Source organism: Typha latifolia, chromosome 3 (assembly GCF_019914945.1).
Source record: "Typha latifolia isolate L0001 chromosome 3, TyphaL0001v2, whole genome shotgun sequence".
Lineage (NCBI taxonomy): Eukaryota > Viridiplantae > Streptophyta > Magnoliopsida > Poales > Typhaceae > Typha > Typha latifolia.
In genome coordinates, this window is record NC_133088.1 from 16,362,684 (window position 1) to 16,390,243 (window position 27,560).

General features: G+C 35.6%; 2 protein-coding genes across 8 annotated transcripts; both read right to left on the minus strand.

Annotated features, from left to right (window-relative positions):
• Positions 1 to 373: 373 nt before the first annotated feature.
• On the minus strand, positions 374 to 19,136 carry LOC140783963 (phosphoinositide phosphatase SAC7-like). Of its 7 annotated transcripts, none has more exons than XM_073131133.1 (22): positions 18,911 to 19,048; positions 18,595 to 18,666; positions 18,309 to 18,464; positions 18,078 to 18,161; positions 15,891 to 16,018; positions 15,716 to 15,807; positions 14,070 to 14,127; positions 12,698 to 12,754; positions 12,573 to 12,606; positions 12,324 to 12,404; positions 12,041 to 12,147; positions 11,066 to 11,152; positions 10,864 to 10,941; positions 10,211 to 10,281; positions 10,040 to 10,138; positions 8,815 to 8,914; positions 6,590 to 6,698; positions 6,427 to 6,499; positions 3,552 to 3,645; positions 3,233 to 3,325; positions 1,451 to 1,517; positions 374 to 816 (listed from the first exon to the last, which is right to left on the minus strand). In XM_073131133.1, exons 3-22 carry the CDS (start codon positions 18,460 to 18,462, stop codon positions 686 to 688), a joined length of 1,797 nt encoding a protein of 598 aa, XP_072987234.1. In that variant the 5' UTR covers positions 18,463 to 18,464; positions 18,595 to 18,666; positions 18,911 to 19,048; the 3' UTR covers positions 374 to 685. The 7 variants fall into 7 exon arrangements, with proteins under 7 accessions (XP_072987234.1, XP_072987233.1, XP_072987231.1 ...); XM_073131132.1 differs by having other exon boundaries at positions 18,309 to 18,467; XM_073131130.1 differs by having other exon boundaries at positions 18,309 to 18,476.
• Positions 19,137 to 20,587: 1,451 nt separating this feature from the next.
• LOC140783726 (catalase isozyme C) lies at positions 20,588 to 25,172 on the minus strand. Its single transcript, XM_073130731.1, has 8 exons — positions 25,066 to 25,172; positions 24,412 to 24,508; positions 22,951 to 23,228; positions 22,002 to 22,778; positions 21,824 to 21,913; positions 21,455 to 21,522; positions 21,280 to 21,373; positions 20,588 to 20,893 (listed from the first exon to the last, which is right to left on the minus strand). Exons 1-8 carry the CDS (start codon positions 25,078 to 25,080, stop codon positions 20,834 to 20,836), a joined length of 1,479 nt encoding a protein of 492 aa, XP_072986832.1. The 5' UTR covers positions 25,081 to 25,172; the 3' UTR covers positions 20,588 to 20,833.
• Between the last annotated feature and the right edge of the window lie 2,388 nt (positions 25,173 to 27,560).

Below are 27,560 nucleotides of genomic sequence, written 5' to 3' on the forward strand. Positions count from 1 at the left end.
GAAAGTAAAGAGAACCAAAGTAATGATGTAACTGATTGTGGTAACCTGTCGACATGAAGCTGCCTATGTGCTTGTCATGAGATTCTATGTTAGTATAGCGTTTCCGCAAATACAAAGCAGGCCCCTGTGCAGAGAAATATAGAAAGTACGGGAGGATGTTGATCAGTAAGGATAAGCCATCAGAATTTCCTATTCGAATGCTTGTTAAAATTGCTCATTACTGGTTCCTGATATAGGAGAGATTACAATGCTTGTTCCATTGTACCATTTAATCATCCTGAAACATGATTTTATATGGAGAACAATTGCTCAATTAGGGTACAGCAAGTCATCCAAAGATAATAGGGTAACTGCGCAAAGAAACATGAGAATATGCTTTAAATCCTCGACTAGTAATCACCACTATACATTAATGCCAAATACACCGTAGCTATGATAAAATGAACTGTCTACGTTACATCTAAAGCGGGACCGATGAAAAAGCAAACAAAGAATAAGTCATTAAGACGCTTTTCAACAGAAAAGTACTACAACAATATTTCAGCTCACTCCAAATCGTGATTGAATGTAAGAAAAATCACGTTCTCTAGACTAAAATCACAGATCAGGTCACTCACTATCTGCAAAAAGATATGAGAGTAATACAAGATCCCTTTCTTGAACTGATACTCATGCGTGTTTCTTGTCAATGACGCGATGAGGAAAGACGGGGCCTATTGGTGAACATCCGACCATTGGCTCTCACAAATACTGCTATAGCAACACTAAGGCCAGCCCACACAAATGATATCAGTAAATGACGAACATCATTTCGGGCTGCAAAAGAAACAGAGGATTAACAACAGTCTTATATCAAAACTTTCTACATGTTCAATGAAATATAATGTATAAAACAGTCAATTTTAATTTAAGAGAACTAATTTAGTTCTAGAGCAGTGTGTGTTGGGTGGGTGGTGGGGCAAAACAACGTGGAGGAAGACATGAAGTGATGATTCAATAGATATCATTAATCTTCCATGAGCCAGACGTGAATGACCCGATATTTAAATCGTAACATGTGGTTTAAGCCGGATTGTCCCCGTCTTCTCCACACCCCTCTAAAAGTTTATTAGAGATGGTGGAGATTGTGGATCCCACGTGTCCCAATTCTCAAAGGGAGCACATTCCTCTCTTCTCTCTTGTCATCTCTCCATCCCTCTTTAGTACCTGTGCCGAAAAGAATCAGAGTGATGCTGGCACAAGACATGTGCCTGCCGTAGAGTGTCAGGCAGCATATCAATTGTTGACAGTTCATCAGTACTAACATAAGTGCATCAAACAGGGCAGGGACATAAAAGGAAAAATATGATGCAACTTATTTTGATACCAAAAGCAGTACAACTTATTATGATACTATAATCACTTTATCCTCGGCATATTTGATAGATTTAGCCTCAATAAGAAATCTCACCTTGTCGAAGTGACATCATCGCAAACATAAAACCTGCCAACACCAATGCTAAAGCCAGGCGGAAGGACTAAAAAAATGAAAGATGTCAAATTGTGAGCAGTTAATTCCACTTGATACAGAAACCAATAAGAATTGTAAATACCTTGATCTCTCAGTAATCCAAACTGACAGAAGAAGGATAGTATGCAGATGCACACAAATTGTTGAAAAAGCAGGATAATAATATCACAAAATATATAAGCTTCACAAATGCGAAAATAGACATTCAGGTTATAACAAACTTCTTCAATGTCAATCCTGACTTGCTCATTAGTACATGTAGAACTTGTGAAAGTCTTTTTTATTTTGGTAGTGCATTTGGCAAGCATCAGAACTGTCTTGACATTTGCTGGCTTCTTATGCATACTGTTTTTCTCTCATACTATTGAAGAAGTTCCAGACTTTCAATGAGGTAAAACCTATATGATAACTATCACACTAACATTTAGAAACTTTGCAGAAAGGAAGCCATTTGTTTGATGATTGATCTAGCAGAACAAAACTACGGGGCATCTAGACAAGGAAAAATATGAAAATTCACTCTAGTCGTCCTTTCCGCACACTGGCCCTCCCAGATTCCTAATATTACCAAATAACCCTAGCCCTGGATCCCTATTGCAATCTTACCTCACATCTCCTTTCACTTGGTATTAGCAAGCATAGCATGCAAATTTGTTGGGAGATATTCACACAGAAGTAATTCCATTAAGTTGCCAATAACTGTGGAATTCAGATTGGGGATGATATATAAGCATACATATAAATTAAAACAGAAGCCCTCAGTCATTTTCTATTTACTGAACAATAGGAATAATCCTTAATAGACAATGTGTCCACAGAATACGTGAGATAATACTTATTAAAGATACAAGAAAAATGATATAGAGATCATTATAATTACCACTATGCTAACTTCCAAACTTAGGCCTCCTCCAGATTCACAGGCTCAAATCATAAATTTAGGGTCAATTTCAATCAACAAACAATTCTTCACCGTTAAATAATAAACCAGCATAACGATACCTCAAAGACGAGTCTATGTGAGTTCATAGGTGCTATATTGGATTTCAATCATATTTTGGATTAGTACTCCTATTGTGATTCCCAATATAAGGGTCAGGTCTCTCTTCGATTTGACCTATTTCATATGATTCATAATGATGAACATCATAATACCCAACAAAACGAATCACTGAGGCACATCTATGAAGTTTTTACCAAGTACCATATCCAATATGGACATAACTTGTTTATCAAAATATGCAAACTTTAGAGCTGATAAAGCAGACAAATAGATTGATTCAGACAACCAATATAGAACAGCAGCGAATTTCTAAGATTAAATGAGATTCTTTCTAATCACATGCATGAAACCTATTGTTTTCACCCATTTGAAGCCATTCCTACATGGATAACAATTTTCTAGGATTAGGTATGTATTATTCAAAAAGGGAAGCCACTTGGTGTGATGGTAACGCCTCTTGTATCCAAGAGGTCATGGGTTTAAGTCTTGGAGAAAACCTCTTTAGGAATGAAGATAAAGTTGTACACATCTTAATCTCTTCAGATTCCACAATAGGCTGGCCTAATGCACTTTGAGCCCTTTTTAGCTATTTCGTGTTCAAATAATCTAAGTATAGCACAGTTAATGAAGGTAAGCACATATAGTGATTTTCCAACAAATCAACAGATGAAATTTTGAACTAGGAGATATGACTTAGATAAACAATCCATTACACCTACCGCATAAGTCTCAATAACTCCTGCTTTGGTTAAAGTAGGCATATCTCGACTGAGCGACACGATATAATGCCCTTGTAGAAGATCAATGGCATCCTTGCAACAAAAGAAAAAAAGGCAAAAATTGTAAGAATCATAATTGATATATTTCAATGGAACATGAACTGAGAAATGAAAAACTGATATGTAGCATCCCTAAATTAGATAGGATAAAAAAGACTTTTTGGTAAAAATTGATTAAGAATTCGCATCTGATTTCAATCAAAACAACAGAACTAAGTCTGGTATATAAAGATGTCATACAGTTCAACTAGTCACAGACCTGTTTGGTCCCATCCGCAAAATTGTTCAAGTAATATCTAACTAGAGCATTGTATCCATCCTTTAAAATTCCCTGAACAGTCCGTTTTCCACACCTAACCAGCATAGAAAAGTATGTGAGTCTTAGGATATTTGGTGTTTAATTTCAAAGGAAAATGATTATATCCAAAAGAAGGCAGACCAAAACAAGTATTAACTACCACGTCTTCAAAATGCGATTCACCACCATTGGTAATTACAATGGCATCTACAGCAAGTAATGCCAATAAAAAGAATATGCATAGAAAGCTCATCGGATATTACAACTAGCATTAGGAAATAGCATACTAATAATTGATATGAATAGTATCCAGAAAATCATGACACAATGATGGGTCAGTCTACACTACAGAGTTATGGTGAAATTCTCTTGAAGCATCTGACTTTACCACCCTCTGTTGAGGGTTCAAATTTCCAAAGGGAATGAAAGGACAGCTATCGGACATAGTAGCAAATTTCATCTGGCAATTGAAGGAATTGTTTTTACTGGCAACATTATCTGATTCCACTACTATCCAACATCAGGCTACAAATGGTGATGGAGGTCAAATTTGATTCACGAAGCAATTAAATGTTCGTTCATGATTTCATCGACATTACAGCCCACAGACTATTTGATAGCCCCAAGTTCCAGCGTAAGATTAGATAAGGAAACTCCATGGCTAACCAAAAGAAAAGAATTTGTGCAGAACTTCCTCTGCACTCATAACAAGAGAAGCAAAAATCAACTATTGTACGTGCCATTTTGTACAATTGCATTCCTATACAAGGAAAACCAAATGTTGGTTAACTTGGTATACATCATTTGTACTCAGTGGAATATCTTTTTATAGCACGTGTTTAAATGTTACAACTGTGGTTAGGAATCTAGCTAGTCCATTCTGTACCTCAGGACTGACTATTGTGGGCTTGAATGTCATTTTTCAAATGCCATCTAGATATGACCAATTTAATCTACAATAGCAATGCCTTTGCATGATAATATAAACACAATTTCAGCATAAACTATATGCTAGTATAGTGATACTTATCCTATGCAAGTTTGGTCGTGCAGGAAGCCACTTGCCCCGTGCCGAGCCATACCACCTCATGCCGGTCAACACGAGTGCGCGCTAAACATGCACAGCCTTGTGTCGACCTGTGGCAATTTATTTTTTTGCACTTTAGAAACTAATTTGGGATGTATAAATGATAAACCTAACTCAATTTTGCTAGATCTATTATTTGTAATGGTTATTCTACATAAATCTAACATTTTGGTTCAAGATCTATCAATTTTTTATTTCCCACACAATTTTCCTTGAAATTCAAAAGATTCAAAATTAATATGTCAAATTCATTCAAATTGAATAAAAAATTAGTATAGGAACATGTTATAATAACTCCACATAAGTTCATTTGAAAAATTTTATAGTTGTTTAACTAAAATTTCAGCATAATTACATTTACCCCAAAATTTTCCAAATTTCAAAAAAAAATCCAAAATCAATTTCAAATGCATTCAAATTCGATCAAACTTGATATAGAAACATGTTAGATTAATCATGTTCAACTAAGTTTTGGATTTAATTTATTGAACTATTATCAATTAATGAATGTATTCAATCATATTATATGTTGAATCATTTTTTTACTTGACTATTAATATATATTTAATAAATATGGTCATTTACAATATTATCAAAGGATAAAAGACTCTAATGTAGACTTTAATATATATATATATATATAAACCAAAAACTAAGATTGTGATGCTGAGGGCACCAAAGCATCTCTAGAAACCTACCTTAAATTTTTTTTATTAGAGTTGTGTCAAAGGTATGCCAATGCGTGCTAGTGGCACACAGAGGTGTGCCGTGCTGATCGGGGATCGACACGACTATCATATTAGTTACACCCACTAAAGCACAAGACCTTTATTATTTTTTATATCCACAACCTACATATTCTTAGGGTGTACTTGTGCTGGTGTCGGTCGTTCCATATTCAATATCTATATTATTTATTCATATTATACTAGAATTACAAAATTCATATTTATATGAAGAATATGTGAGATGTTACAATGAGCAAAATACTAATGTTGCATAAGTTTTAAAAACTATCGACAGTATCTTATGCAACGCTGTGTTATTTTATTACTGATAATTAAGCATTTGATTCTCCTTGATTTTCTAGTATAACTAGATATTGGTTTTTATTATTGAACTATAGTCAATTAGTGAATGTCTTCAATCATATTATGTGCTAAATAATATTTTCACTCGACTATTGCTATATCTTTAATTAGTGCCATTTGCAAAAATAATCAAAGGATAAGAGGCTCTAAAATAGGCTTTAATATATATTCAAACCAAAAACATTTCTAAATAAGCTAAAAAATATATTAGAGGTATATTAGGGGTGTGCAACTATCACGTAAGGGTGTGACAAGAGTGTGTCGGCTGAGGATCGGCGCAACACATGCCCTCGGCACGGCAATCCTTGATGCTATATATATCAATATTAGATAGTGGGTACTTTATTAGTGCATTATAGGAGCACAATGCCTAATCGACCATTATATACTACACAACTCAACACATTTCATAAGTAGCTCAACCGTATAATGAGATTAGCCTTGCAATTTTGCAGCAAAATTTGAGAGTTTTAGGAATTCTTAGCTAATATTTCATGAACATTTACACAATTGAACTATTAAGCACCAACTAAAGAAAGCATGCAATTTGTTCACAATATCTTTGGGAAAAAGGTCCTCCAAGATCTGGATACACCAAGATGGCTAGAAAATGTTTATCAAGCTAAAGCAGATATGGAATTCGTTTCACACAAATTACCTTACAAAATCTCCCTTCAAAGCAGGAGTTCCAGAATATTGTATGCTTATTTCATCTCCATGGTTAGCCCACACTGAGAAAAGAAAATACAGATTGTGTGGCATTAGTATGTAAGGTTTTCCAATAGCAAATATATAGAAACAAAAGGTTGTGGGATACTCACAAACTTTGAAATTTGCATCAAAAGATGGGTAATTGTTAATGGTTTCATCGGCACCAAGAACTCCCATCTGCTTGAGCTGCTTTTCCAGAACTTTTCTCCCAATCATACTCTGCTGACCAAAATTATAGCATGACTGACTAAAATGGTTCTACTTATATTTTTAAACTCCAGGTATATATGGAAGCTATTTGATTAAAAGGAAATAGTGGTGATGATAAAATTAAACACAAACACAGAAGAAATCAATGTTATAAAAGGTGGCCATAGTGGCCACCATAGCGGCCACCTTGGCGGGGCGGCACGCCGGCCACCCCGCCAACAAGAATGGTGGTCACCCATCGGCGATCAGGCTGCCAAGTTGCATGGTTGGCCGAGCAGCCTGCCAAATGTTTTCGTGGGTCAGCCCGCTATATCAATGGGTTTAGACTTATCGTGTCGGATTTTCATTATATGTTAACTGCTTAACTCATTAAACATTTAAACGCCAACCGATTGTTTCTCTCCTCATTCTCGATCTTACCCCGAAAAACCTTCCCCCTTTCGATCGTTTCCCTCCCTCAATTGTCTCCTTTTCTCAATCATCTCCGAGCGCAAGCGAGTACAAATAACCAATGGCGAGCGAGGTACCTTCTTCTCTTTCTTCCCTTTTTCACTTTCCTTTATTTTCTTCCCTTTTTCATTCTCGACGGTGACCTCCCAGTTTGGGCACTGAGGTGTGCCCGAGGTTTTTCTTTTTTTCTTTTTCTTCACTTTCTCCTCCTCTTTCTCCCCTTCATTGTCAGCTTTCTTGATTTCTTCTGTTTCTAGTTTCTTCACTGCTACAGTAATTAACACTTAATGACTGTAGGACTGTAGCAATTAAAGGATTTGATTAATGAAAACTTAATTTCTTCTCTTTTCTTTTCTGCTTCTTTAGTTTTCTTTCACAGTTTCACAGTCTTGATTCCTTCGTGATAATTACTTAATGAATGATGATTATTGAGCTAATTAGTTTGCTAATTGCTAGAGAAGAGAAGTCAACAATGTCAGTTTTCTAATTATAATTTAAATGTAGATTTCTTTGAATTCTTTTACTGACAGACTATCCTAGATTAATTTATTGTTAATATGTAATGTTAATATGTTATGCTAGAGAAATCAATTGCTAACTAGTTTGCTAGACAAATTAATTAATGTTATCCGTAATTCTTTCATTGTCTTGAATCTGATTCTTTAACCCTGAAATGTAAATATCTTTCACTGTTAATCTGAATCGTGATTATGTTATGTGATATTTTGGTGTAGTGCATCATTATAAATTTTACATATACTATAGTAGTACTAAAAAATAAAAATATTCATATATAACTTTTTCAATTCTTTTTTACATAAAAAATGCTAGATTGTCTTGTCACCCGCCTTCCGTCTTGACGCTAGGCGGTGAGGTGACCGGCCAACACCCGCGGCCACCTTTAAAATCATTGGATGAAACTAAGAACAAGGATAACGAGCATGCACATAATTTTCAGGTCACACAATACATAACAATAAAACAATAAAATCTAGAAGAAAGCAGCAGTAGGTAAAGTACTTATTCATACAAAGTAGACCTGTCATAAATAATGATTAATGAGTAAACTATTCGAAGCTGTACCGACCCCTACATGGTCTAGAGATGAAGATCATAAAATAAACATACGAATGATGCAAAAAGGAAAAATGTAAGTGCCCTCACAACATTGTCCAATCTTGTTTTTCATATCTAAATTGCAGATTCATTGGATATTGCTGGCTCATATAAGCAAACAAATACAAGAGGAAAAACCATCAAGAACAAGATCTTCATTGACTTGCCACATCTATCCAACCAATAACTTACAAAAACATCAATAATATCGTTTACGCTTCTCACTGGTTTATAAAAATATCCAACCAATAAATGAGTAACACATGTCGCACCTTTTGCTAAAGCTGATACTAGACTTCAACATAGTAGACTTGTCAAGAATTTTATATTGAATGACAACATACCAATACAGTAAAGATGAAAGAGAATTTTATTTCCAGTTTCAAAATAAAACATCTGCATATCTAAGGAAGGCAATATAATAGAGAAAATTGATTATTCTCCTTTTGATGAATTATGATACCATGTAACAAGCATATTGACAAGACAGTAGACACTATGCAAGGAAAAAGAGAAATTGCATCGAGCCATAGATTATATGGATAGTTTCAGATTCTACCTGAGTTACATTTGTACGATCTAAACAATCGATACAGTTTGTTCTCACAACACCAGTCTGCTCTTCAACTTTCTCACCTTTCTCATTCAGTAAGAAGTATCTAGCACATATCACCAAATATTATAGGAATAAAATTTCATGCGGACTTATAAGTGGATAATTTATGACACAGAACATGAGGAAAAAGAAATTTACCATAGTTGTACAGTACTACAGCACAAAAATTTAATAAGTTGGTAAGTAACAGAAAAATATAACATTGTGGAAATCCTCGCACAGACGAACACTTTCCACGTCCTAACTGTGAGGAAGTAGGAGATTGAAAAAACAGATAGATGTATATAACCATTTATAAACCTTGTTAAATGTTAAACCAAGAAAGCTTTTTTCCCTAATGTATAAAGGCAAGTGCCAAGTTCTACTTTCTGGCATGGTACTCCCAAAATGTTATATGAAACCAAAAAAAAGTCAACTATGGTAAATAACTTCTTATGCATCAATAAATGGTTATGCTGACTATTAACTCATCTACCCCTTCTCTCAATATCGAAAAGCAATTGTCATAAATTGGGCATACTCATAACTCTAGTATAAAAGAAAGAAAAAGACGAGATGCACCACATACATATAAGTATTACATCAAACAAGTATTCAAATCAGAAAGACGAGGATCATTGCCAAAGTGAGAGACAGATGCCTAGTAGCATGTAGTGTTCTTGTAACAGAAAAAGGACAACAATGAAACAGCAGATTGCTGACATATAGATTAAAACATAAACATAAGATTCTTGACTTCCTATAAAAGACACAAAAGAATTGCACAACAACCACTGAAAATATAAAAGAAAAAGGATACGATGAAGACATAACTGATCTAACTAACGGTATATTGGTCCAATGGATGTGGAAAGCACAATTAACATATAAAGACAAACAACTTGAGAAAGCAAAGTCGTAACATAGTATAATTGACAGGCATATCAGAATTAATGGACCTGGCTTTATTACTAGTATTACAACATCTAGTTCTTTCTGACGAGACATATTCTCAAGATTCTTGGGATTAAAATAATGCGGTGGGCGCTAATTCTGAGCACAGAATTGCTGATATCTAGGTAGCATTGATGTTACTAAATTGTGATGCTATGATTGTGGAGACAAGTACTTGCATATTTGTGGTGACCTCATGATGGCGTCCATGCATACAAAGCCCTAAAAAACATACCTATGCTTCTCGAGATAATCCTTGATTTGGTCATAAAGGAGAGAGAGACGCTCAAAATGGATATGGCCACAAATTTGATGGAAGTCGAAATGCACATATCTACAATATTTGCATCATTAGCCAGAAATAGGTATACAACAAGATTGTATTAATGTGGCAAGTTGCCTTCACCTTATATCATCACTAAGAATAGGCTGCATAGCACTTGCATATTTCATACTCAACCGTCCCTCACTACCATGCTGTAAAATGTGAGAAATGAAGGAATTAAAGGCATAAACATTTAAATTTTAAAGACTACTATTTTCTTGCACATGTCACATGGAAAAACATAAATTAGAGAACAAGGGAATGTAAACGGTAAAATGCATCCCTAACCATGGATCTTCTCAACATGCTTGACAGTAAAAGAAAATAGAAGTAGGAAAAAGTCATGAACTGAAGTACTTCCTGTCTCCTGCAACAATTTGACAAGATAAAATTTATCTGTCGATTTACTGTCATCCACCAAAACTCACAAAGCAATATCACAGGCAATTGATAAAAATGAAATACTGCATGGTAAATCGCCTATGATTATCCCATCTAAAAAAGCAGCAGTTATCTTTTTCATTAAAGGAATTTGAAGCTGTCAGTCTCATTCCTTTCCCTTAGTTTGTTAAGTAGGGCACTATAGGAGGCAAATTCCATATGATAGTCAATAAATAATCAACCATCTGACAGCATATTCACATGAAATACTTTATGTTGAAAAACAAAATTCAGAAATGCATTAATAAAAACTTAATTTAGAACAAATCAAGGAATATTGCACCAATAGTCACCTTGTTGACAAGATCAACAGCTAAAACAGATCCATATTTCTTACTTATATCCAGAAAATGGCGCTCAACTACATGAGGCTGTGGAAAATAAAAATAGAATATCAATAAGTTTGTCATCCCTTGTGACAGCAGTAGAAAACATGGTGCAGAAAAAGGTCTAAAAGCATAAATATTGTAATATTATTTTGTTGCAAGGACGTACCGTCTCTTCTTGTCTAACAATACCGAAGTTAGGCTTATATGTCAAATCAACAATTTGCTCCCACAATAGTGGTATAGAACCTCGAACCTACAAGACATTAGAGCACCTCAGTAAAACTATTGCATGATGTAAAGTTCAAATTTCACATATGTTGCCATAACCAGCTTTGAAAGGTAAGTCATTGTATCAAAGTAGAACTGTCAAAGTAAACCTAACCGCATTCATCCACAATTTAAGATTGAAAAATTGCAGGCTCTGTCAACATAGTTTGTAAGTCGCCAACCTTGGATAAATTTAAATTAGATTAATGCACACTGTTCAAGTTAACATAAAGTAGCAGAACATTATCTTTAGAGAGGGATAGCTATCCAGAATTGGAGCTCCATACATGTGGAGTTGTGGACTATGGAGAATGTAGAACACTCCAAAATAGCCCCAGATTCCATGTTATGGGACCTATGTAACAAAAGTCTCACAAGTCATCACGATATACACCCCAAAAGAGGCACCAGGTTCCATGTTAAGCAGCATATCTAACAAAATTCCTAATAAATCATAACCATTTTAATCAACTCTTGAGTTGATAAGGCACAACACATATGTTTCATCACAAGAAAAAAAAACAAAAACCTAAGAAACAACTCACATGGATAGTTCAGAATATTGCATGCACAAACACCTCAACCTAGAATATTCACTCTGAAATAATGGATAGAGTAAACAAAAAGCACAACTAAAAGAAAAATAAAAGTCAAGACTTCCACAAGCAATTAAACCATTATTATAAAAAGAAGCTCTCTATTTATTTTCCTAAAGAGTCAAAACACATGAACACTGACAAATTGAAAGGCTAATGACTCGTTACCATCACAAATCCAACATAAAATAAAGAGGATCTATTCCAAGTAGAATCACAAAATGAGATGCTTCGGCTTCACCTTAATTATGAATAAAGTGACTTATAAGGAGACTTACTTGAACAAAGGATGCGGTAAATCCATTTGACTGCACTATCTGTTCAGTTTCAACAAAGTTTGCAACATAGCCCTCTGTATCAGCTCCTCTCCTCCACATCCGAGTACCTTATGACAACAAATAGCTTCACTTGCTTATCATGCAAGTATCAAAAACTCATAAAGCTAGGGATGGCTCAGAAAATACAGTTGTAATACAGTATATCCTTACTCCACAAGTTCCATCAATCAAGAACAGAACCCATTACAAGCCAATTATTTGCATTTCCATGATAGACTCTAACCTGTCCTCCTTGTGCATCTACGTGCAATCAAGATCACATCGACATTTCTCGCCCCAACTGTTGCCTGAAAATTCTGATAACCTGATCTTCAGTTAAGTTCTCATGAATAGCCGAGCAAGACAATTAATTGGCATTACAAGGGAAGAAAGGGTAAAACAAGCAATAGCAGAAATATCATCTTCATAATCGAAGGTCTTTCCTATTGAAGATGGTGTCAGCTAGACTTTAAAGCAAACAAGTTGAGGATATTTCCTTGAATGACAGGTAACATGTATTGATCCAGCTGTCCACAAAAATGTGAGCAGTCAGTATGACTCAAGAAAATTAGGACACAAAAGTGATATAAACACAAAAAGAATTACAAGAAGTAGTACCTTGTTATCGACAAGAGGTTCCAACATGTAATTGTTCCAGAGAAATCTGGGTTCTGCCTGCAGAAGAACAATGTTCTCAGTGACGTAAACAAGAATCATCATACTGTACATCGCAATTGAGACAGTTGGCAACAAATTGACAATATAAAAGCATGTCAGCAAGTACAAAAAGATGGACTGCATAAGAGAAGACAGCAAATAGAGAATAGAAGATTTAGCATACATTGTAGCTGTGTGATATGGGATGTGAAAAATGAGAAAACATAGTTTAGTTAGGGATGTTTATATATCGGGCCTGGATCTGCCCAGCTTGACAAAGTTCAAGATTGGCTTATCTTGGGATTGATCATGCTCGAATAACTAGCCAAGTATCAGCCCCGAACAGGACCTTGACACCTAGTCCTAGGCCAAGAGAGCCAGGCTCTTCGCCAACTTGTGTCAGGTTGTTGTAGCTCGACAACTTTGTGAACTTATATTGAATGAAATTATGGCATCACATAAAAGCGAAGAGGAGGACGAACATGATGAACAGTCGGCTCCAAGACTAACTGGACCAACCCTACATAAAAACATGAAATCCCTTGTCGACTTTCCATGAAGAACTCGTTCAAAGGAAGATTTCCAAACATTTCATAACCCTAGTAACAAATAACTAAGCTGAATATGGCTGGCATAATAATTCTATGAATAACCCTATACAAGGCTGGTAATAAAAACCACAAAAGAACATCCTCCTACGCGTCCGAACATGCTGGGCTCCACTGATTTTCATAGATCATAGAGGCAATCAATTGCGTGAATCAACAAAGAGATAATTTAATAGGTTTTGGGAATGTGTTCAAGTCAGGCTTGAAACCAAACCAACCATTTGTTTTCATCCTCCTATCCCTCATCCTTGTGCAATGCCCCTTATGCCAATCTCTCTACCTACCATCATTATGCTGCCTCTCCCTCCGGTCACACTTAAATAATTATATTTGATTATAGCGAGTGACAGAAATGCCACTGGCTCAACAGCACAATCACCATACATTAACAACATGTGAATTAGGCACCTACCATGTGAAATAGGATGCATGTTGAACCAATAGTACCACATTTCTTAAGTAAGTGATTACCATTAGTGGTGTGTTCTGCTTCTGATGGCTCTTAGTAGTTAGTACTAACTACATTCAGCTTATACACGAAATCTTACATTAATACTTTATAATTAGGTCTAGCTTTAATTCAAAAATATTACTGGAACTTAAAATATTAATATAGAAGAACAAATGCACAATGTCAATAATGTGTTCATCGAAAGACACTTTGCAAAAGATTATGGCCAATAAGAGAAGCAAAAAAATAATTAAATGTAAGTTTACATACAGACCTGCCTCCAAAGTGGAAGTAGCTTTGACTCATCACCTAAATAATGTAGCCTCTGCGAACTGGTAGAAGAAATATCAAAATACATAAATGTCAAGAATGATGAAAAAGTTAAACAAAAAACAGCAGGCAAATAGAAATTAATGACATGTATGAAGATCCTAAAACAAAATAAAGTTCAGATAACTCAATGCCTCACACTAGTAAGTTGAGTTCAAACATTCATTTATCGGGTAGAAATGACGATGTTCTCTCATTTACCATGCAGTGTGCTAGACTCTTTCAAAAGCAATCAGCAGAGAGTGAGAACTCCAGAATCATATTGCATTAGCCAAAAATTCACAAAGATGGCTTCCAGAAGTCCTTGTTTTTGCACCCCTAAAATTTACTAACACAGTATCAATATCTTTAAATAATTTAGAAGATCATCCTCATTCTCCAGATCAAATGTTCCTGGAGTGCATTGTTTAGGGCTTTAGGCTATGCAGAATTTTTCGTCATTTAAAGAATGAAACCATTCAAAATCTGATGAATCGACCTATTATTAGTTGCAATGTATACAACCATTGCAATTGTTTTCTGCAGACATCTAGGAGAAACTCTGAGGGTCCTCCAAGAGTCCAAACTTCATCAATTAATAATATATAGCAACTGTTAAGGCCAACTGAAAGAAGGGGTCCATCCTCTATGAGTTCATCTTTATTAGATATACCTTGTTTATTTCAATAAGAAATAATTCTATCATTGATGTATTTGCAATTCAATATGAATAAACATTCCAAAGAACCTAGAAATCAATCATAGAAAGACAACTATGAATAGCTACTCATCTCTTCACTTCACAGTTCACACCCAACCCTTTTGAGTTCTACCACCTCATAACCATATATTTCAAATGTCAAACAACTTCAACAAGGACATGGCCACTGCCCACATGATCACTTGCACACTTATAGAAGTACATACTGCACAGTACACACTTTTATAAACAACAGTATCTGGTAATGTATAATAAGTGAACGCAAAGAATGAGGAGTGCACTCAAGCAACATGTTGCTTTGTATATTCTAGACACGATCATAATAACATAATAGAATGAACAAATGGTACCATTTTTGTATTCACCCAAGATTCAAGAAGCAAAAACTACTAGAACTTGCACTGCATGGGTTTTTGGCATCTTATTGCCGTAATAATTTAAGCATGAAAATCTGATGTAAACTAAAGACTCAAGTACCCTGGACACACACATCTCATGCTGACAAGCTGTTAGCATGATAGTGAGAGAGGAAGAGAAAGAAATAGCGGTACCAAAAAGAAGAGAAAATAGAGAATCAGAGAATTGGCGGAGGAAGGTGGACGGAGAGGTGGTCGAGTGAGGAAAGGTAATGGGAGGGCAAGAGAGGAAGAGAAAGAAAGAGGAGAGCAGTAGAGGGTGGTGGCTTGTTTTAGAGATCATGTAGTGGAAGAGGAGATAGAAAGTGGATCTCATCGATTCCGATATGCTTAAACATGCAAGGTGTATGAAACATGCAGTTAAACAAAGAAAAGAAAGATATATCTGCACACACCCGGTGGTGTATATAGTTCACCTAAATTTGTCAGGGAAAATGTAATGGAAAGTATATTAATCAGACAAAAAGTACCAACCAAAGTGTTAAGTTGATGTCATAGGAGAAGTACAGACCAGAAGTCCTCTCTGCAGCATTCAGGAGATTAGAAAACTCAGCTTCCACCCTTTTCTGTCAATATATAGTGCAGTACTGAGTTAAAAGTAGCCGGCAAATCACCAATATGAAGAAGAAGAAAACTACAGAGTACAGACCTGTTCAGTAGAAGAATTTTTCAGTGAAAGATTGCATGGGAGGATTTGTAGTGCCGATACTTTGAAAATAGGATGTCCTAAGAAAGATCCAACGCATTCACGTTCTGTTATCATCAATAGGTATGAACCTGTAGTATTCAAGAGAAGATAACTTTTTATTAAGATGGAATTCGATAATCAAATTTTCCAACAAAAGTTGTCGTAAAGCACTCAATGGTGATCCCATGACATGTACACTGAAAGATCCCACAACTGCCTCAAATGACCTAGAACAGAAAAGATTTTTATAAGTCCTATAATGTACAAAGATTCCTGTAGCCCAACATGTCAGCCAACTACTAAGATTGGAGTTGTAGGCTGTTAATATGAGGCCATCAAGACAAGACTCAAAGAAGAAAGGATGGGCATCAGGGCATCACACTATAAAGTCTAGAAAGAATCACTAGTTCACTTGCTGATTCCACAAAATAATGTCATCTGCAAAATAAATATGATTGCATGCAATTTGTGTCTGACAAGAAAATATGCCAAAATGCAGCCTACTGCAGGATTTAGATGCATGTAACTGATGAAGGAATGGAACATAAAGGTAGGACTTAGGAGCACTCAATCATTACTTATCAGAGCGGGATTTATCATTCTTGCTTTTTTTTTCTTTTTTTTTGTCATTCCATGTTCAACTTGAAACCTGGTCTACTTCTATAGATTTTGCTTATTATTGGGATTTTTCTTATTTCAAAATCAGTATTTGGATAATCGGAAAAAAAAATTTGCCAAAATAATTCCAATTATTACAAAATCAATGTTCATTAATACCTTAGAGCAAGAAAAAAGACTACTAGTAAACAAACAGAAGACTGTAGTAGGGAAAATGCTAAGTCACTACGTATATGTCTTCTTATCATCTTATAAAAATTCTTCTCAATTCCCATAAAAGTGTAACATGGTATACATAGGAGCAAAGAATTTAAGAAGCAAATGCCGCAAGAAAAAGAACTTATGTACACCACAAAAGAATAACAAACTCATATAATGTGTCAGCTGCAGCAAAAGATCACTATCTATGACACGATGGCATGTTGCGTATCACTATCTTTCCAAACCCATCATTGCAACAGAAAATTCACACCAAAATCATTAAATAGCATTAACTTGGTTCAATTCCACTAAAATGGACACTTTATCTTCCTTATGCGTAAGGAATTCTCGTGGCAACAAACACAAGACGGAGAGAAAGCATGTAACTGGATAATATTCAAGACTAAGAACATTTTTAGGACATGTGCTGTTAGAATATAAATATAAAAATTAACATTCTCTAATAGCTTAAGCTTTTAAAATAGTTAATGAGTTAATATGATATCAGAGTAAGAAGTCAGGTTTAAATCTTAATATCTTACTATGTCTATCTTTGTCTAAAAATATAAACCTCCTGCTCATTTAATTCAAATCCACTTTTTAGACCTAATAAAATATGTCAACCCAGAAATAAAAGGAAGTGTTAAAATATAATATAAAAACTATCATTTCCTAACAGCTTAAGTTTTTAGAGTAGTCGGTTAGTTAATATTAGCAAAAGTCCTATGTTCGAATCTTGTCAAGCTCATCTATTATTGAAAAATATAAAACCTCCACCCATTTAATTTAAATCTATTTATTGGACATCTTAAAATATCTCAAATTCACAAGTGAGAGAAAATATTAAAATATAAAATATGAAAGTCACTATTCTTTAATAGCTTAAATTTTTAGAGCAGTTGATGAGTTAACATAGTATTAGAGTAAAAGGTTATGATTCAAATTCTGTTATGCTCATCTTTATCTTAAAATATAAAATATCTACCTGTTTAATTCAAGTTCTACTTGTTAACCCTATAAAATGCCTCGAGTCCAATGGAAGGGGGAATGAGGGGAGTATTAAAATATAAATAGAAAAACTATCATTCTCTAATGGCTTAAACTTTTAAGATAGTTGGTGAGTTAACTTATTTCAAAACTTTCTTTATCATAAAAATAAAACCCATTTATTCAAACAAGCAAGAAAAAGATAGTCATACAAAATCTACTTGTGCGGGTCAAAAAATATGTTGCAGTCAGTGGTTTAAGAAAATCAATTAAAAGAGATGTAATATGAAAAATCAGGAAAAGTAGAAAACTAAGATCACTGTGTGCTAAGAGTCGACTTACCTACTAAAAGCTTAAGCATTCCAATCACACCAAACACAGTTCGAACTTTTGGAGACTGAACCGCGCTATGTTGTGGAAGCTCTTCTGTTTCCAGTAACATGTGTCAAAAAAGAACTGTCTAACGTCAATCTTCAGATATAATGGCCGTTACAATATATAGTGGATTCCACGGGAAAAGAAAAAGAATCTATACGAATTACCCAAAGACAACATAATGAAAGAAAAACAAACCAATTAGCTTCATTGATCCATCGGCACGACTAATTGATAGATATGAATCAGCAAGACTATCCACCGGCTCAAGAATGTATTTGTCTGGAAATTCCCATAACCTCAGCCTCGTGTGGAGTTTCTGCGAAGAACTCGCGCTCTCTTTCGAATCCATAGCTGCTGAGTACACTTAAAACAAGACCCAAAAAAAAATCACGGTCTTAAATAGCAACATGAGGGTTGCAAAGTTGCATCTCTTAACTATAAGAGAGATAAAGAACAAAAAAAAAACCAGTACTGCCCGGACCTTACGAAGAAATGTCGACAAAGAGAGAGTGAGAGATCAACTACTGGGATGCCAAGATCAAGTAACTTTAAACTGTTAGGAAACAAAACCAAAAGCATCAACTGATCACGAAATCGAATCGATCTAGGACCGAGGTCGTTTCCTATTTATCGCGTGTTATCCCAACTTATCTCGATTACAAAGTTATCGATCAGCGATCGAGAGAACCCTCCCGAAATCCAGATCAATAACAGAAACAGGAAACGAATCGTTGAGCACAGAGATCGAGATTCCACGAATAAACCCTATGACTGGATCGGAGACGATAGGAATTTACCTTCGGCGAGTGCAGGACGGGGACGGTTGCGATCGTGGGAGAGGCGAGGGATGGGAAAGGCGAGATCGAGAGACGAGGGGGTATAAATAGGGGGAGGGAGAGGACGTCGATGGAGTAGGGATCTGAGGCTCCGAGTCGTGCGGGGGAGGAGGACAGCGCAGGGCGGGAGGAGGGAGAGGGAGACCATGCGGCCCCTCCTTAATTATGTTTTTAATATTAATGATTGGTTTCGTGAATGGATTGACGGGAACATAGCTTATTAGATTTTTAATAAGTAATAGGATTGAAATATTGGGATTTTTTGCATTAATTTACCTTTAACTTTTAGTAACAATAAGATTAGACCCTTCTATGTAAATTATATTATTTTAGTTATAAAAGGAGGGTTTTTTAATGCAATGCCCTTAAGTATTGTTATTCATGATTCTCCTTTATTCTTATATTTATAGGATAAAGTGAGAACTATAACTTAGAGATAGAAAAGTTCTAACCCCAAAAGTGGGAGATTGATGCTTAATCCCCTTTTATTATATTCTTTTACTCCACAAGGACCACAGAAATAGGAAAGATCCAACACAGGTTAACCATTCTTTTTTAAGCCAATTTATATACAAATCATGCACTACTGTGGCTTAACCGGATGAGGACATGTCGTCCACGCTTCAAAATCTTTCTGCCTACCATGTTGTTTCAAGTTATCCTTTGACTTTAATAATGCGAGGATTGGTAAAGATGGTGATGCTCTTTCCGTCTAATTGTAGCAGAGAAGCAAGGATGTCCATTACAACTCTTCTCATTACTTGTAACAAAGAGATGCAAATGTCAATTATGAGAAAACTCATCCATATCATGCAGTACTTACAGATGCCCAAGTATGATATCACTCTTATGCCAATGTCAACTATGTCTCTGGAAAGCAAGGAATAGTTTGGTCCTCCTTCCTTCGCCTATGTTAATTATAGAGAGTTATTGAGTTTGGGTTTAGTTTAATTAGGTTTAAATTATAAATGAATCAATTCACCTATAAATTGTGTCCTGTTTATGACATGATAACTTTATAATATAATAACATATTTAAATAATCTGTTCTAACTCGTCTATGACTCAAAAAAAAAAAAAACTCGTTAGTAATTTAAAAAAACTTGTTTATAATCTAAAAAATTAGTTTATAATCCGGATAACTTATATCACTTCATTTATTATTTATATAGCTATCCCACTAATCCCAGCTGATTGCATATCATATCTTTGGTCTGCTGCCGTCTTCTAGGAGATTTTGTCCTCAGGAGAAGAGATGAAGGATTCACAGTGATTGTCGGTAGAAGCGACTGCTCTTCACGAAGGATAGGAGGGAATTGGAGCTTTCCAAGTTGGGAGGCACCACTACCTGATGGATTTCCAATGATTCTCAGGTGATCGTCTTGGAAAGATTCAAATTTCAACTGCTCTATTATACTGTGAATCTCATTCTTACCTTGTATCAAGTTTGGTACGAGTACGTGCAAAAACACCTTAGCTCACTCTTTAACCACTTTTTATCCAAAAATAAGATCAAAATAAATACAGATGCCAAAATATCACAAATGTGCAGCCAATGTGGATTTTGTGAGCCATTCCATGAACGGCAAAACAAGAGATCAGCGCAGAAAATAGACCAACCATCATTCATCAACAACATTAATACAATGATTTAATCATTCTTTACTCCATTCTATAAAGGTTGGATTGTATCATCAAGTATGTTATTACACTGATAATAGAGTAACATAAATACTTCCATGCATATTATTTATACCAAAAGTTCTCTCGATGAATTCAGATGTCCTTAGTATGATTAACATTGTTTACTGCAAGCACTAGGGCACCTTCTGTATAATTCTCTGTTAATCGCAAACCCTTTGGTTGTTTGCACTTTGCACCATCTTACATGCTCGGCTTGATACTAAGGCGGGTGGCGAGCTTCTGACCAAGAGACCTGTCACACTGCACGGTGCACACAGGAAAAGATATCCATCAGAAACTAAAATCGCACAAAAAGAAAAAAAGAATTTGTGGGCCAAGTAGTCCATCTAAAAGCGATATTAATTGGTAAACTTTTGAATCCATATGGAACTCGTCAATGTAGAACAAACAGCAGCCCTAAAGTCTGTACCTTTTCAAGTTCAAATCAACTGAATGAAAACATCTGTTTTTACAGGCATTCACGAATATTCTAGAAAAGAAAATTAATTCATAGAAAATTCTTAAAACATTTTAATCTATCCCTCTGCCTTTCTTCTAAAACTCCGGTGTGTACCGGATTTCTCCCTCATTCTAGCTTTGTGCAAAATAAACATAAGATATATAGTTATTGAAATTGCATGGCTAACCTGAGACCAGTAAGATATCCAAATGCTCCTGATTTCATGAGTGACCCTAGGGTCAGACAATGCCTCAACCCATCTTTGGATGAATCTATCTTGCCTGGAAAAGAGATTAAAAGAACTCTATGAAATAGATACCTATGTGCACATTATATAACATTTAAGAGCAACGATTACAGACCTGGCAGGGTCAAATGAGCGGTATCTTTCTCCAGGCTGCTTAAAGTTATTCTCCTTTGCAATTACACACTGCAATGTACAGCCATGAAAAGTAAATTTATTAGCATATGTAGAAAAACAAGTCATTAACAAAGTCATCTTATGATCATCCCTTAGAACTTATTGGTTGTACGGAGATTTAAAAGAAAATGAAATTTCCTGTCTATACAATAACAAACATCTTTTTTAGATTAAAAAAATTATTTTAGTTTGAAGGTGCTTTGGAGTTTGGACACAAACTTAAAATCATGTTGTAAATGAATTTAAAATACACATATATAATCATTGTCTCATACAAAAGGTTCATAGATTTGTCTCTATTGCAACTCACCTTCTCACGCCGTCCAGTCAGAACACGTGATGGTATGGGGAACCTCTCTGCATGTCGAGCAGGATCATATCTTGAAGGGAAATAATTCACCTGAAAAAACAACCCATCACATGAATGTAAGGTTTTAACTAGTTAAGCAAAAGTCAGCTCAGCATTAGAAAAGAGCAGAACCATGTACCTCCTCATCCCTGTGCATGAAATTCATAAACCCATCATGGTGGTTGTTGTGATGAGCACACTTGGGAGCATTTGCTGGAAGCATCAGATAGTTTGGGCCTAGACGGTGCCTCTGGGTATCGGCATAAGAGAAAACCCTGGTCTGGAGCAGCTTATCATCTGAGTAATGGATACCAGGCACCACAATAGCAGGACAGAAAGCCAGCTGTTCATTCTCAGCAAAGAAGTTGTCAATGTTCTTGTTCAAAACCAGGCGCCCAACAGGCTGGAGAGGCAAGATGTCTTCCGGCCATGTCTTGGTGACATCAAGTGGATCAAAGTCAAATCTATCTTCATGATCAGGATCAATGGTCTGAATGTAAAGCTTCCATTCTGGGTAATTTCCAGCAGCAATGGAATCATAAAGATCCTTGGTGGCATGGCTATGGTTAGTACCTCCAACAATGACGGCCTCATCATCCAGCAATGATTTCACTCCGCAAGTTGGTCGCCAATGGAACTTAACATAATGAGCTTTTCCTTCCTTGCTGATGAGTGTATAAGTGTTGACACCAGAACCGTCCATGTGCCTGTAGTCCGCTGGAATACCAACATCATCAAAGAGAAAAGTGAACATGTGCAAGCTTTCTGGGTGGTGTGAGAAGAAGTCAACAATCCTCCAGTTCTCCTGAATGTGGGATTTTGGGTTTGGTTTGAGAGCATGGACCATGTCAGGAAACTTCATCCCATCCCGGACAAAGAACACAGGGAAGTTATTTCCAACAAGATCAAAATTACCCTGAGAACATGCACAAGGTATTTGTTATTATTGACTATCTTCATTCAGTTTTAAGACCAAATGACATAAAACTATCCAAGCCAATGTGATGGCATTCAAAGATTGCATCTCCAAGAAAAGTTTGACAAACTGAGTAAGTTGAGTGCCTATGCAAACAGGCAAGAGCTTTTACCTCTCTAGTGTAAAACTTCACAGCAAAACCTCTTGGATCTCTCAAGGTTTCAGGACTTCCACGCTCATGAATAACAGTTGAAAATCTAACAATGATGGGGGTTTGAACCCCTGGAGCACGAAGAAAATCGGCACAAGTGAGGTGAGAGACATCATGAGTGACCTCAAAGAAGCCCTTGGCACTAGCTCCCCTGGCATGAACAACACGTTCTGGAATGCGCTCTCTATCAAACTGAGCAAGCTTTTCAATGAGATGGTAATCCTCGAGAAGAATAGGCCCTTTTCAATGAAAACAGTCATCATTAAACTTAAAATATCAATTGAAGAATTGAACCCACAATAATTTCTAAATTAAAGTCCAGCAATGAAGCACTGCAGTTTCAAAAAGAAAAGGATAGCTTCTACAAACTCAGTGCCCTACCAGACTCGAGTAAGAATATTATTCAAATAATTCTTAGCCATAGAAGGAATCATGTTATTGGAAATCTCAAGACATTTATGCAATATAAAATAGAACATCGCACGCACACTATGCACAGTTCACAGACAATCTAAACAAATCAGGTCACCTATATCATTATCATAACATAATGTAATTTAATAAACATGCAACATCACATGATCATAGCCTATATATGAATACGAGATTTTAATTGCAAAATATTATTTATGACCAAAGGAATGGCATATGTCAAATTGACGATACCCAACCAATTAGAACAATAAGAACATGATCCACAGAAAATGATATAAAAAAATCCATTTCCAATGATGATTAAGCATCTTGTTTATGTGTCATGAAAAATAGTAATAAACAAGAGTAAAAGAAAACAATGTTGTAACAAAGCTTGACTTATGGAAAGCATGACTGAAACATTACAAAATCTAGTAATAAACATTCAAACAGCATACACGAAATAATCATCATAGTAAAAGATAAAAAAAATTTAGCTCTCCATCAGACTCCATGACTTCAACCTATATTCATACATCAAGAAGCTCCTGCCTCCAATCCATTTATGACATCAAAGTTCCATGTTTAAAAATAGAAAATTTTCAAATCAGACCTTCTATTTTTCTTTAAAGATTTTGTAACTAGACCCCTTATTTTTTCTTATAATTTCCATGACATCCTGAGTTAAATAAACCCAACTATTTTCAAACGGAAAAGTATTAGAAATTTTCCAAGCGTAAATAGTTATTTAGTTAGTAGAGTTACATAAACTATAAATCTAAAATTAACGGTAGTAATTCAAAAATAATAGTAGGGTGTTATGTAAAAATTATTGGGAAAATAAGGAGTCTAGTTACAAAATCCTTAATAGGGTGTTAATTAGAAAATAGTGAAAATGTTGGGCATGATTCGAAAATTTCCATACCTGCGACAAATAAAAGAAGAAAGCACCAAAAAAGAAGAAAATCTAATTGTTTCATAGAAGAAAAAACATATGCCCTATATTACCTCGGGAACCAACAGTGTATGAGGAATTATTGTTCCAAACTGGGGCACCAGAATTTGTGGTCCAGAAAGGGGAACTGTAGGCACTCGAAGGGCGATGCTGCAGGCAAATCAAAATCCAATTAGAGAGTACATTAAATAACAGAAATCGCATAAGCATAAACCAACCTCAGGTTGGGCATGATAACTAATAAGACAAGCAAAACAGATAAAGAAGAAAACAAAGTGGGCCAAAATCTTCCAAAGGCGGACCTCGACATGGACAGACACAAAGCAAGATTACCAAGAGCCAAGCACAGATTAAGATAGGAAAAAAAGATAAAACCTCGTAAAATAACTAAAATCAAGAGGAAATTATCAAAATCAAAAGAGACCTAAGATCATCAAAGCAAGCAAGGCTTGCATTTCCTTTGGGATCAACATGAAAAGCCTAAGAAGAAACCGAGACTTTTACTCAGATACCAAAGGAACACAACAATTGGATGGAATAACGGACGAAAGTTTTACTCGGATTTCGAAAGAACCCAACGACCGACTAGATTAGAGAAGTGAGAGAAACAAAAACCATCACCCAACCCACATACCTAAGATTGCTAGAAACCAAAACAAAAGGCCAACTAAAAAGTAATTTGTTTACTAATTAGCAGGAGCCGGTACCTTGTATGGATCCATGGCCGCGAAATCACCGACGAGGGCAATGAGATGCTCTTCCTCGGAGATAAGAACGGGGGGAATCCTCACGCAACTACGTCCGCGAGATTTCTCGACCCGGAGGGGCATTTATAAGAGAGAGAGATTGAAGAGAGGCTTGGGCCAGTTGTATCGACCTGGGCCCCACGATGGTTTGGTGGTACGTGTCACTCGATTAGCGGGTCTATGGCGTGTTCTCATCCATTCGCTCCTCTTGTCCATCTTTAACACTACTACCGTCTCGCTCCACTCGTGAGATATACCGTACGAGATAAAGCGAATTCGGTTCAAATTAAATCGAGATAATGGTAAAAGACTATTTATGTATCTTTGAGCCCCATACTCTTTTGTTTATAACAATATAATTGTTATATGTTTGATTTGATTCAGATGAGCAAATCTAATTTCTTATCTAATATATGGCACTTCTCTTTATCATCTACTCCTACAATATAGGATCTTAGTCCGTTAAGATGAAAAGACTTAATGCATAATTTTCAAGTAATAATTACATTAATACCTTCTGTTTTCCATAATATACTCTCTCATTTTTATTTTCTTCGATACATATTGGTCCTAAAAAATTATAAAAAATCTCTAACCCTCTTATAATATTAACACAAAAAAAATAGGTAATTATTTTATTCTTAACATGACACTTATACATAGTCGAATAACCAATAGAAATAATATTTTTAGAAATTTCTCATAGTTAAATACCATAAAAAAGAGATTAAAGGTATACGTAAAATAGTATAATTATCCTTACGTAGCAAGAGACTATTATCTTGCCATGTCGACAGCCTTCGTACTATGAGATTTAATTATAACCAACTTGATCAGACAACTTGTCTGACTCACTCCAAAGCTGTGCCAGTGCCAGACTTATAACAACACTTTATTTAAAAAAATAAAATTTTATTCCATTAAGTAAACGGTGGGTCTCGGGAATCGAGAAGGCATCCGAAGATGTTCACACAGGATCCAGCACCATCGCGGCGCATCTCGCGCATCATTCGTTCCTATCGCGATAAAATCTGTGAATGATCCCAAGGAATACAAGAACTACGTTCACAAATATTTAATTTAAATTAGGCTGGCTTATCCCCTGTTCATTTTTTATGAATGCCAGGCATTGATAGCTCCTTATCCCTTTGGGCTTTTCTATAACAGAACCCATAGCCACTGGTCTCCGGATGACGTGGATTCATACTTTAAAATCCACGTCGGGCCTTTTGTTCGGTATGTGTGCTCGACTTAGATTGCTGTGGAATTGCAGCACTTCGGGGTAGGTGTGGGTCCAAAAAATAGAAGACATGGTAGTGTGGACGCCATGACTTGCACTGGCGGAGAAGCTGGGCCACAAAGGAGCGTCTCCAAGGTATACCAACGAGCTATGAAAAATAATTAGAGAGAATAAAAGGACGAATACTTTTTTAGAATGATTATATCTTGACCTTCTTAATTATCATTTTATATATTTTTTACCCTATTAAAATAAATATATCTTTTAAACTACTTAAATATATCACTAAGTTTTCTCCCTTCATATTTTATTACAAATTTCGATAAATATAAAACTTAAAGACCTTACTAGCCTAATAGCTAGACAAAATTATTTCTCTCTTCTTTAATAGCATTGCTTGTCTAATATCAAATTCTAAATTAATTTCCCTAACCAGTTTAAAATTAACTTCTAATAAAATATAGCAAACTAGTAAAAAATATTTATCTAGTGAAGAGAGTTTAATGATACTATTAAATAATTCTAAGAGATGTATATGCCCAATTTTTTCTTTAAATTGATACGAAATGACAGTATGAGGGGTCCTTAACCTAAAAATTCTGGCCGGTGGCTCCAATATATCCCAAGAGCCAAGTAACAGAGGTCACTCATAACATCCCCCAAAGGATTATTTATTTATTTATTTCTTTTTGGATTCGCATCACTTTCAACAGTCTTACCAACTGAACAAAAATATAAACAAGATACAAGCAGTTGCTCAAAGCTACTGAGACCACAGATTAACACTCGATGCCAAATAGATATTTGCCAGGTAAAGAATGGACATGGAAGAAACAACTTTATCATAGTAACCCAGTTTTCCAAACTTTCACGATTCACGGTACAATCAAAGATAGAAGATTTCGACATAGCAGAGGAATTTGTACCAGAATACTGCGACATCGAATTTGCAAGATCCAGGTTGTTATAACTATAAGTGGGTAGGGGATCAGTGAATTGGGTAACAAGTCAATTAAAAAACCCACACTGCAACTCTTGCAAGTTCTCCAGTCTCCTCCGGATAGTGGCCCATCTTTCATGTCTAAGGGACAAATTATAAATGTATCTACTGTAATCTATCTGGTAATACAACTCTCCCTCAAACACCAATTTGACTCATTTTATTATAACAATAACTGGAGAAAACGCACTCAGCACGCTGAGTAAGGATCACATG